The sequence below is a fragment of the Clarias gariepinus genome, chromosome 19 (assembly GCF_024256425.1).
Source record: "Clarias gariepinus isolate MV-2021 ecotype Netherlands chromosome 19, CGAR_prim_01v2, whole genome shotgun sequence".
NCBI classification, from domain to species: Eukaryota; Metazoa; Chordata; class Actinopteri; order Siluriformes; family Clariidae; genus Clarias; species Clarias gariepinus.
In genome coordinates, this window is record NC_071118.1 from 24,971,649 (window position 1) to 24,984,455 (window position 12,807).

Consider the following 12,807-nt stretch of genomic DNA (forward strand, 5'->3'; position numbering starts at 1 on the left):
TTTCTTTGCACCTCCCCTTTTGATTTGAGAGTAATTAAACTAAACGAAGTGAACAGAGTTCTATTTCCCCTTTTCACGCCTTTAACTCATGTCCGTGCAGTTATCCGTGAAACACCGCTTGAGACAACGACGTGGTTTCGTGCTACCTCGGAGTTTATAAATTATGACTTAATGTCTGGTCGAATCGTGGCTTAAGAGTCGAAGTAAAGTTGAACTGCGGTGTAATTTCAGTAATACCGAGTCTTTGCTTTGTAATTAACCAGCACACGTGAGAGGAATGTATGATAATTTGATTTTGTTCACAGTGACGTTTTACTCTAAAACGGTCCATCAAAAAATAATATTTAGTATTTTTTTTAAATACTTAAAACTAATTTTACATTTATTTTTTAAATTGATTACTTATCTTATTCTTGATAAATTAATAACAGGACTTAAAAATAATTTGTTCAAAATTATTGTCTTCTCTATGGCATACATTTTTGTCCATATCTATGTCTATACACTATATCTATGTAGATAGATAGATAGATAGATAGATAGATAGATAGATAGATAGATAGATAGATTTTCTGTTTTGTAATTTATTAACTGGGCATTATCTGTTCACATCTTTTCGTATGTTTTCCTTGCTGTTCCCACACAAAATAAAGTTCCTTGCTATTTTTCTTATTATAGTATTCGTTTTTGCCCCCTTTTTATATACACCACAGCCCATAAAGGTCGTATAAAGGGTCATAGACTGCTGTATTTCAGTGGCAGAGCCAATAAACATCTGAAATAACTCCTGTAGCTTGTGCCACTGTGGATTACTGGTTAGCACTGTCACCTTGCACCTCCAGGGCTCGGGGTTAAATCTTGCCTCCAGTCTGTGTGCATGGAGTTTGCGTGTTCTCCCCATGATTGTTGGGTTTCCTAGGTGGACCCCAGTTGCCTTTCACAGGCCAAAGACATGCAGTGTAGGTTGATTGATGTTTCTGGTGTTTCCATATTGCTTATAGTGTATGACAGCCATACTGTTGGTATTGTTAAAAAATGTATTTGATCCATGTTTGTATATTGTTAGTTGAATAAATATTAGTTGTTTATATGCCATATCAGTCTATTTAGTCACTGATAGATGGAGTGAGCTGATTTATAGCAGGCAGGAGTGTAGCGGGAGCACCAGGGTATCAGGTATTACCTTGTGATGTAAAGTTTGGACACATCTTATAATTCAGTGTTTTTTTGTTAACACACATGGTATTAACTAACTAACGAACAACAACCGGCGTGAAGATCAGCTGTTCTGGAACAGTTCTTGCAAGGACAGTATTGTTATGGAGCGCATGATCAAGATCTACCTCTGCTGCAGAGGAGAAGTTTGTTTTGAGTTATCAATTGTTATAAATGGATTATTGCATATTTTGGATGCCTTCAGTATTGTTTTAAAATGTATAAAGAAATATAAATTAGAGAAGACCATAGAAATAGATGTTGTGTCCAAATTTTTGACTGGTGGTGTACTGTACAAAATGGATGGGAAAACTAGCTATAGTTCATCGACTCATTCGGATTTGATTGTAAAATCACTGACGTCACATTTGTTGATTGTAAGCAAAGGATTTTATGTAGCTGAAAAAAAAAAGTACAATATATTTCGACCTTTATATAATGCCTTCAGACATCATCTTTCATCTCTTTTTACTGTTAGTGCCACTTACAGTAGATATACGTTGTCCTTTGTCTTACATTCTCTCTATTTGTTCACTCAGTTCTAGTTGTTTCTGTATATAAGTGTGTGTGTGTGTGTGTGTGTGTGTGTGTGTGTGTGTGTGTGTGTGTGTCCGTCCCTTAGGGGTGTCTGCAGTCGGCAAGATAAGAAACGAGTGTAGGATACTAGGGGATAGTGTTCACAGAAGCCAGGAGATCTTATCCCCTCTCTCTCTCTCTCTCTCTCTCTCTCTTTCTCTCTCTCACCCAGGCTGCATCTTTCAGCACGCTTCCCTCAGCCTGTGTACCACACACTCTTCCCTACCCTAACTCTTCATTCCTTTGTCGTCCTTTTCCACAAACCATTTACTCTAGCACTCTCTCTGGCGTCTCCCTCCCGCCCCTCGCTCGCTCGCTCCATCCCTCCCTTGTTTCTATGCAATCTCTGCCTCTCTTGTCTTATCCGGCCTGCGTGTACAGCTCCACACACAGACACACACACACACACTCTCTCTCTATCTCTCTCTCTCTCCTCCCGATAAAGCGAACGCCTGAGCTGAGAGGAGAAGAGTAGAATTGCTTTTAGGGGAAGAACAAAAATAGGCACCCCACTGTTTCAGCTCATCCATTGTGTGCATGTGTGTGTGTGGTCATGTATTTATTTATTTATTTATTTATTTATTTATTATTTTTTTGGTGAGGGCTAAGTGTTCCCTTGAAGACATGACAGTCTTCACACTGATGGTACATTTATTTGAACTCAGACTCTAAAAATGTTTTTTTTTTTTTTTTTTTTACCCCATACATGTACAATAAATTAAAATGTAAATATTTAAACCTTTTTAAGATTTTGAGATTTTTTGCAGTTCTGTAGTTACAGTATGTTCAGGTGTAACTGTTTTGTTAGTTAGCTAAACTTAGCTGGAGTAATAATTTCTGCAAACTAAGCTAAGTAGGATAGCAAGATGGCACACTTTATAGTGTAAATAAAACTAAGAGCCACATAACAGCTTTCTGGTGTTATGCTAACTATTTTTAGATTTTTTTTTTTTTTTTTGGTACTGTGGGGACATTTTGCCTTGTTTAGCTACAGTAAATACATTAGCAAGATTGCTAACAAGCTAGAGAACATCAGGCTAAAGATTTCACTGTGTTTGTAAAATTCAGCAGGTGCTAAATTTCCTAGCAAACTGGCTAAATTTAGGTTGATTTTTTTGACAAAACATGACAATTACAGTGTCATGAAAAAGTATTTGCCCCCACCTGGAATATACCTGTATATATTGCCTATTTGTCAGACTTAAATAATTGAGCTGACCAAAAAGAACACAAAAGCTCTTCTCACATTTGCCAAACAAATTAACAAATCTTGAGGCAAATATTTTGAGACAAAAGTATAACTTTTTGGAAGGTGCGTGTCCCATTAGTACTGGCGTAAAACTAGCACAGCATTTTTTTTAAAAGAACATCATACCAACAGACAAACATGGTGGTGGTAGTGTGATGGTGGTGGATGTGGACAACTTTTCATACTGTAATTGATGGAACCATGTAGCCTATTCCGTGCTTTAATCAGAAAATCCTGAAGGAGAACGTTTGGCCATCAGCTCATGACCTCGAGCTTGGGTTATGCAGGCGGTCTATAATCTGAAACACACTAGCAAGTCCCCTTCTCAATGGCTTAAAACAACTAAATTAAGGTTATAAAGTGGTCTAAGGAAAAGTCCAGACAAACAACAGGCTGTTCATGTTTGAAAACCCTCCAATGTGGCTAAATTGGTACTATTCTTCAAAGAAGAATGGGCCAAAATTCCTCCACAAGGAAGTGAAAGACTCTGACAGTTATCACAAATGCTTGATTGCAGTTAGGGTTAGGGTGCAATTACTTTTTCACAATAGGAGTGAATCTTCTTCATTAGAAGTGAATCTTCATCCTCATAGGGCTGCTTTCACGGGACCAAACAGGTGAAAGTCACATGGATGAACATCAGGACTATAGGGAGGATGCTTTAATGCCGCTTAACCAAGTTTTTGTCGACAGTGTGGGCAGAAGTGTCCGGACGAGCATCATCATGCAAGATCACAACACCAAACACGAAGTTTCCGCTTCAGCTCTTCGATAATTTTTTAAATCATTTCTATGTATCTTTTAATGCTGTAATGCTGCTTTGCGAGTATGACCATTGTTAAAAACGGTATACTGTATAAATAAAATGAATTGAATTCTTGGCCGGTGTGTGTAGTGCAGCAGGTGGTGCGTGTTGTGAAAAGCATTTTTAAAGGTTTTGTAGCAAATTAGCTAAAGTAAGGCTAGTATTTGGCTTTAGTGACAGCCTTAAACAGGTTTTATTTAGGTGCCTTAGCTACTACTGTAGGTGGGTGGAAATAATGTAAGGCATACTAGATAGCTTATTACAGTATTAATAGAGAAGAAGGTAACTGATATATAATAATTCTTCTTTGAAGTATTGAGAGTATTTGCGTGGCTTGAGAGAAAAATCTCAGCTTCCAGGCACGGTGTTTTTTTTGTTTTTTTTTTGTACCTTTCTAGTATTTAAAATATTTCTCTAGTATATATAATCATATCTTTATCTTAATATTGCTTATTGTAGAAAGTTTAAAAGAGTTTTAAAGTCTATTGTATTTTAGTTTTATCTTTATGTCCTCCCTGTGCTTGGTGGGTTTTCTCCGGATACTCTGGTTTCCTCCCACAGTCCAAAGACCTGCAGATTAGGCTAACTGGCGTTCCCAAATTGCCTGTAGTGTGTGAATGAGTGTGTGAGTGTATGTGTGTGCCCTGTCCAGAATGTACCCAGCCTTGTGCTCTAAGTCTCCTGAGATAGGGTCCAGGCCCCCCCCCCCCCGCGACCCTGAATACATAATAAAGCGCCTTTAAGTAGGACAGCCTTTCTTGGTTTATTCAGTGTTTCAGCAGCACCCTGGCATGCTATTACAACCCTTTCTCCAGCTAGATTACATCTTGGCTGATGTGTGTAGCGCAGCAGGTGGTGGATGACAGGAAAAAGTAAGGTTTAAGCACAAATACATTTTTATATATATATATATATATATATATATATATATATATATATATATATATATATAATGTAATACTAATATGCTTTCCTGTTAAGGTCGTTGGATTAATTTTAGTACGATAAAGTTTTTATTAATGACAGAGGGGATGCAAATTAATGGAAATACCAAATGATTTTATAAAGAGATGAATACAAGACTGTGTGTGGGAGTGTGTGTTCTGGAGCATGGACACGTGTCCCACGAGAGTGCTAGCATGTTCTGTAACATGGCAGAATGACAGCGCCTCAGAGGAGCGAGCCAGGCTGTCGTACTGAGCGCTCCCCGTTGCTAATGAGTCAGAGTTAATTAAAAAAGCCAGGCAGGGCTGCAGGAGGCCAAGACACTCACACCGGCAACGGCGCAGCCAGGGTTAAACACACGCAATGGACAGCGGGGAACATTAATGCTGACTCATGCTCAAACCTCCGGGAGAGAACGCGTTTGTGTGTGTGTGTGTGTGTGTGTGCGCACGTGTTTGTGTATGTGTGTGCCCGTGGTGTCCCTGAAGAGCTGCTGAGTGGTTTGTGTTTCTTCTTCCTCATCTGTTATCTTTAACTTAAACAGTCTCTTTTTACTTTTGTTTGAAAAGAATTCATTTTCAGCTTTTAGACTTAAAAAAAGTAATTAAAAAGAATTTAATTTGCACTGTATATTAGAGATCATCGTGCCCAAAATGAAATAAGAAAATATAGGAGTAAGAGATAAAAATGCCTGTGACATTCTGTACACCCAAACACAAGGTTGCGAGAAGCTTTCCAGTAACATCCATTCATTTCTGGTCATCTTCGATTAAAAAATAAAGATGCATCTTAACCGTTTTATCACCCAGCTTCCAGAGAAATTAGACGCTTATTCATTTCAGTCATTTAATCCACACGCTCGACTCTCACATCATAGCTTCGAAATTTATTCGCCATTCCACGACAGCACAAATAATGACCTCATAAACCTGCGGCGTAATGAAAAAGAAGCTCGCTCATATACGTTCACCAGAACCGCCAGGAGCGTTATTTATCATCCATGCTAGATATTACAGCCTGTTATTGTAGGAATCGTGACAAATAATTTCATATATCAAAGGTCCAAAACGTCTTGACGAATTAGTTTGCTGTTTTGTTTTTTTTTGCGACACTTACAGTACATGCAGAACACTCTGAGCATTCATGGTTTCAAGTTTTTCCTTGAGTACGTTGATGTAGTCATCACAAACAATTCCATTGAAGAAAATTCCTGACAAAATGTATTATACAGAACTGGAGGTTGACTTGGAGATATCTTGGTTTCCTGAAAGCGTTCTGTTCTGTAATTGGCACGAGAGGAATAAAAAATAATCTAGTTCTGTTTTAAGAAAATCGAAATGCCACAAAGGGTTTTATTTCTTCTTATAGAAGTATGTATAGAAGTATTTGTGCTGGCAGTTACTAAAGAATGGGACGTCTAACTGTAAAAAATTTTCTATAGTTTGTGAATATATCTATTTATAGCTGGTCAAAAACATACAAAAACTACAATTTCCTGTACAGCACACTGCTGCAAGTGCGCCCCCTTTTCAAGTTAATAGATATGTGAGCTACAGAGAAATAGTATGCAAAACAAACATCTGGAAATAAATTTTGAATCAGTTCAATTCTTAACTGAAATTTATTTATTATTTTTGTGATACGTTTTATTTTATTCTATTCTTTTGCTTTTGAAGTAAAGAAAAAAATTTTTTGATTGTGTTAAAACAAAAAGAAATTCTCTTAAATCCATTTCCATGAAGACCATCCCATGTTGTTCACCTTACTCCCTGACACCAGACACTTTTTCAACAAATAGTAAATGCACATTCCTTTAAAGAAAGCTTCACCATATTTTGAGCAGTTACTATGGAAATGAAAACTGGTTTGCATTTTAAACCCTTTGAAACCCAGACACAATATTAGAATCTAACACCTACGCCAAGTGTTTTTTTTTTTACCTCCCCTAACACCTAAGATGAAGTTTGGATGTATTGCGAACTTAAATATAATCGTATTTTTTGTAGTTATTTAATATCTGAACAGATGGCATGGGTCTATGGGACAGCCATTACTAGGTAATAAACAGAACAAGGTAAAGCGCCCCGGCAAGATTTATTTTTCCACTTCCCAGAATTAATCTACTGTAGGTTTAGTATTAAATCCCAAATTAGCATAACCATTAGCATTTATAAATATTAGCAATTAAAACAGATTTCACATAGCCGTACTTACCCACTTCATTTACAAATGGGATGCTAATTGTTGTACGGTTTTGTTTTGTTTTTTTCCTCCCTCACACACTCCCTGTTCCCTTAAGGGGGACCTCTTTTTCGTGTGCATCACAGCAAGGACGAACTTGTTTTTTTTTTTTTTTTTTTTTTTTAGAGAAACCAAGCATATTTGAGGCAAATTAGCATTTTGGGGATGTAGCAAAATGCACACTTTTCTTAAACAGAACACGCACACACACACATAATGCAGGTGCGAAGTGAGGATTAGGAGGAGCTGAACATATGGAAGCTCCTGAGTTGTCACAGGAATAGATGACAGCAGATCCCTGTCACTCACCCTGTATTTCTGTTCTGTTCCGTCATCCTTTTTTTTTTTTTGCATTTGTAACCCATGCACTACATGCATTCTCTTACACACAAATGTCAAAACAAGTCTGCGATTCACCCAGCAGATGCGTGACGGCTTGCTGACTGCACGTTCGCACCCTCGTCCCATCCGTCAGATTTTTTTTATGAGAGAACCTCGTTGTACGCTTGGTGTTTTGCTCTAGAACGAGTTTTGACTTTTCTTTCATTTTAAGTGCTTAATGAGAATGTCTCTTCCTCTCTTTTCTGTCGCTTTCTCTCCTAGGCTGTGCCTTTCTCACATACTGTGCCAGAGAGTCAGCGCTGAAAGCCCAGACGGCCCTGCATGAGCAGAAGACATTGCCAGGGGTAGGTCATCCTATTTCTCTAGCCAATGCATAAAAAAAGCAAAAGTCCAGGAGGTGGAGCTGGATCTGATCCAACTCCTCCTATACGCATAACCTGTAACCCCTTATCCATGAGACAGTGTATTACATGGACAAACACGCATCCTAAATTCTACTCTTCAGCCTGAAACTCACTCAGTTGTCTCTGCCCAGTCTGGATGTTTGGTTCAGGTCCAACTCCGCCCCCTGGACTTCAGCATCTGCAGCTTGAATATATATTCCACACACTACACACATATGCCAAAAATGCTTATTGCATTTTTTTTTCCTTTCTTTCTCTACTTCTTTCTCTCACTCTCACACACATACAGTACACTACAGCCAGACACCTACCTTCCTTCCACCTCGTCTTATTTATAGCTTGTGTGGTGTGAAAGCACGGTGTGTGCACATGTTAACATCTGTACACATTTCCTGGCATAAGAAAAAGCAAAAGAAGCCTTTCTTCACATATTGTTGCTGCAGCGTGCGTGTCAGCGTGTGTGCGCGCGAGTGCGTCCGCGTGTGTTTTGATGTTTCTCTGTCAGCTCTTGCTCGGTTCGGTTCAGTTTGGTGTGCTCCGTTTTAATGAAGCCTCCAGGGAGGCCGACGGTCGCCGTATCGAGCTGTACATCTCTGATGCGAGTGATTATGACGTAGATGCAGAGCAGAGACAGAGAGCGAGGCAGAAGAAGGGAAGTGACTCCGCTTTGGTTTGCTTCCTTTCCCTGGTTCACACACACACACACACACATACACACCGCAGACACTTTGTATTCAATTCTGGATTAACAGCTACAGTAGCTACATCTTCTGTACCTCTTAAATCTCTTTGTTCAGCTGTCTTCGATACGGCAGGCTTCCCGTCGCACTTATAAAAGTGAATATTATTAGCCAGGTTTGCCAGATTTCAGCTACATTTCCAGCTCAACTGCATCTAAAACCTCAAACTAGCCCACCTAAAAATCTTTCATTCCTCTTTTCACAGTCTTTGCTGGATATTTAAGCAGTTTCATACTCAAGGTCATGCTGTTGTGCTGGTTATCATCACGGCTACAGTGCAGTCATAGAAGCTATCATAGCGGTGATGATATTCAGCACAACAGCACCACCATGGAGTTTGATATTTGTTTTTATACACCAGTTTCACAAACACCATATAGTGCCAAGTACAGTAGTGCCCTTGACTAGGGGATACAGAGGAATTTGGAATTCAGCCTTATGGTAGATTCAGTTTAGTCCAATTCAATTTAATTTTATTTGTAAAGTGCTTTTAACAATTGACATTGAATTATTTAAGTTTGTATGAAATGTGAATGTGTATGAATCAAAATGATAAGATTGTCCCTGATGAGCAAGCCGAGGACGACGGAGACAGTGGCTAGGAAAAACTCCCTGAGATGGCAGATGGTAGGAAGAAACCTTGAGAGGAACCAGACTCAGCAGGGAACCCATCCTCATTTGGGTGAAAATGGCTAGCAGGTATTGATCTGCAGTCATAATGTGTGAGACTAGATGTTAGGTAGCTTTCTAGCTTGGTTTAGGCACAAATAAAACAAAATGTCCAGCCTTTGTTAGGGGAGGTTTTTTTTATTAATTTTATTACAGTTGATACAAAACAAAATCTTTATACATTAGATAAAGAAAACTGTTTCCAAAGTAAGCATAGGGCAACACGATCCCTGCCCCAGTGGATATCTATTACTATTTAGGCCTTGTTCACACGGCGTTAAGTTTTTGGATAAACGAACGTGCTCTGAACGTCCTAGACGTTATGTTGCATTTTGTGGTGGCGCTTGATTGACTTCTACACCGGCGTTCGTTTGTCTCTAACGTCAGCCTGCAGCCCAAATTGTAGTTTGTGTGTTAACCTGTGGGGGCAGTGTGTCGGGAACTGCTACCGGGTTCACTCTCTGACTGCACAACGTCGGGTTAAAGCAAGTTTTTTTGTGGTATATGAAGAAATGCGAAAATTTCCGCATAAGTTTTTCAACAATTAATTTTTTTTCATTTTGCCCTTTTCCGCATTTCCCTATGTATAGCATGGAGGATCATGGGATATATCCGGTCCTCCGAAGCGTAAAATGAACGCGCAGAAAACGAACTAGAAGCGGTTTCCTTGCGTTCGTTGGGTTTCGTACGCCAAGAAAAAGCTGCATGCAACATTTTTTTTTTATGCCGTATAAACGCGCAGCCGGACAAACGCACGTCACCAAAGCCAGTGTGAACACTCTCATTGACTCCCACGTGTAGAAAACACTCAGCGCTTGATCCGCGCTCACCGGACGCTACGAACGCAAGAAAAACGCTCGATTTTAACGTCCGTGTGAACAAGGCCTTATTGTCATTCAAATTTTTACCTAGTTGCAGTAAAATTCTATGTAGCTAAGTAGGGCAGTATCGATTGTGCAAAAATCGAATTTTAATCAATTTAAAAAATGTACTTAAATCAGTCAACTATTTTGGGGTACTAAGGTACTTAGGTATATATGTATACGATATTAGATACTGTAAATTGTGTATTTCTGTAACATCTCCGTCCTGTGGTTTGATGTTAATAGCTGGTCCACAGTTTGTTCCATCCACTATTGTTAAATACGAACTCTAATTAGCAATCAGAGGCGTGATGTACAGTATGAGGCAGAGGCTCATTTTTTGTGTGAAACAAAAGAAAAGATTTGATGAGAGCGGCATTGCTGTGAAACAAACCTTAACGAGCGTGACGGATCAAGCACTGATTTATTTTCTATAACAGCACAGCTCGGACAGTAGTTTAGAGTTAACACACTCATTCTAATACTTTAACGTATTACTTTTCTTTAGTACCAACTTGCATGTCATGACATACAACATAACTATAAACGGATATAAAATATAGCATGTTATTACTCAAAGTGTTAATAAAAAAAGCTGTTAATTAATAAACTTTAACTAATAAATTGAAAATTGCTGGTAAGAAAAATAAAATGTTGCTTTAGATGCATCTCAACACCCCATCGTTGGTTAATTTCCCAGAACAGCACACGCACATGTTTATTGGGGGAGGGTACTGGGAGGTGTCCCTGTTCTGCTGTATCTCTTTCTCTAACACGTCTCACTCACTGCTGTGTCTCTCATTGTGGCACATTTCTCCCACTGTTGTCTTCGTGGCTCTTTTATTGCTTTGTGTCTCTTACTTCTTTGTCTTTCTCCCTGTGTATCTCTCTCATTCTGCTTCATATCCCACTATGTCAGTTATGCGGGCGTCCCTAACAGCTACATGTCTCTCACTTACTGCTGTGTATCTCTCACTGCTGCGTGCCTCCCTCTCACCTTGTCTTTTTCACCATATTTCTCTGGCCCCCTCTTTCTCTTTCTTACTTTGCTGCCTGTCTCTTGTATTACTAAGTTCTGTCTCTCCGCTGCGTGACTCTCCATGTGTGTCTCTCTCACTACAGGGTGTCTCTCTTTCTTTCTCTCACTGCTGGGTGTCTCATTCTGTTTGTCTCTTACTGCTGGGTGTCTCTCTATGTGCGTCTATTTCTCCAGTGGGTGTCTCTCCTTGTGTGTCTCTCTCACTGCTGGATGTCTCTTTCTGTTTGTCTCTCTCACTGTTGTAAGTGTGTGTCTCTCTCTCGCCCTGCTGGGTGTCTCTCCCTGTGTGTCTCTCTCAATGATGGGTGTCTCCCCTTGTGTGTTTCTCTCTAACTACTTGGTGTCTCTCCCCGTGTGTCTCTCTCTAACTGCTGGATGTCTCTTCCCGTTTGTCTCTCTTACTGCTGTGTGTCTGTCCCTGTGTTTTTGTCTTTCCCTGCTTGGTGTCTGTCCCCGTGTGTGTCTCTCACTGCTGTGTGTCTGTCCCTGTGTGTGTGTCTCTCGCTGCTGTGTGTCTGTCCCTGTGTGTGTGTGTCTCTCTGTGCTGTGTACACGAGAAACCATTTGGGATGTGGCCTAACTTCAGAAGGAAACTTAAGATCAAACTAAACCCTACTGTAAATAAATCAACAAAAATCAATCTGAATCTCTATCCTTCTGAGACTCCTACATCTTGCATTTCTGTCACTTTTACTTTTTACTCTCTCTCTCTCTCTCTCTGTCTCTCTCCCCAGCTTTTCCTCCCCTGAGACATTTCTTCCTCTTTTATACACTCTCATCATCTCGCTTTTATACCCTCTCCTTCCTGTTCCCTGTCCTCTGTATTACCATCTCTCACCCCCTCTCTTTTTAACTCCCCCGCTCTACATAGCTCTATCCCTCTGAGACTTCTCTTTGTCCATGACTCTCTACTTCGTCTTTACCCTCCCTCTGTCTCTCCCTCTCTCTATATACCTTTCCTCTGTCTCATTCTCTCAAAAGTATCCTTATTGTATGCTCTTCCTTCCTCTCTCCCTCTCTCGCTCTCTTTCTCTCTCTCTCTCTCTCTCTCTTCCTTTCTTTATCTATTACCTGTCATTTATACTCTTTCTCTCCTTCTCTCGGTGTCTCCTCTTACCCCTGAGACCTTTATCCCTCTTTCATACTTCCTTCCGCTCACTCACTCTTTCCTGTCACCTTCTTCCCAATTACTTTTTCTCCCTTATTCTCTTTTTTCTTTTTCTCATTTTCTGCTCTCTCTCTCTCTCTCTCTCTCTCTTTACATCTTCCTCCCCTGTGACCTCTCGCTGTCTTTTATACTCTCATCAGATCTCTTTTATGCCCTCTTTCTCTCTCTCTCTTTCATTTCCCTCGCCTTTCCATCTATTACTCTCTTTTTCTCTTTTATATGTTCATTTTATCTCTCTGTCCAACGAGACTTTTCTTGTTCCAGTCTCTTCTTTGCCTCCATCTTTTATTCCCTCTATCTCTCTCTCTATCTATCTATCTATCTTAGATCTTTTATCTTCATCTTCTCTGATCCTTCATCTTTTAAACTTCCTTTTCTATCCCTCGCTCCTTTAGCTTTCCTCTTCCTTTTCATTCTTACGCCATTTGTTTATTCTCTCTCTCACTGGCTTTCTTTCCTTTTTTATAGTTACTTGTTCTGTCTTCTTTTCTCTCTTTTTCGCCCTCTCTTTTTTTTCCAGTTCACTTGACGTCTTGATAGATTTTAGGAAA

At 39.6% G+C, this 12,807-nt stretch overlaps 1 protein-coding gene across 1 annotated transcript in view; it reads left to right on the forward strand.

The window, feature by feature from the left end:
• celf4 (CUGBP, Elav-like family member 4) overlaps window positions 1–12,807 on the forward strand; it is a 93,322-nt gene that overhangs the window by 19,894 nt on the left and 60,621 nt on the right. Inside the window, exon 2 of the mRNA XM_053478470.1 lies at window positions 7,635–7,717. Within this exon, the coding sequence (XP_053334445.1) occupies window positions 7,635–7,717 (83 nt within the window). The remainder of the gene's footprint in view (window positions 1–7,634; window positions 7,718–12,807) is intronic.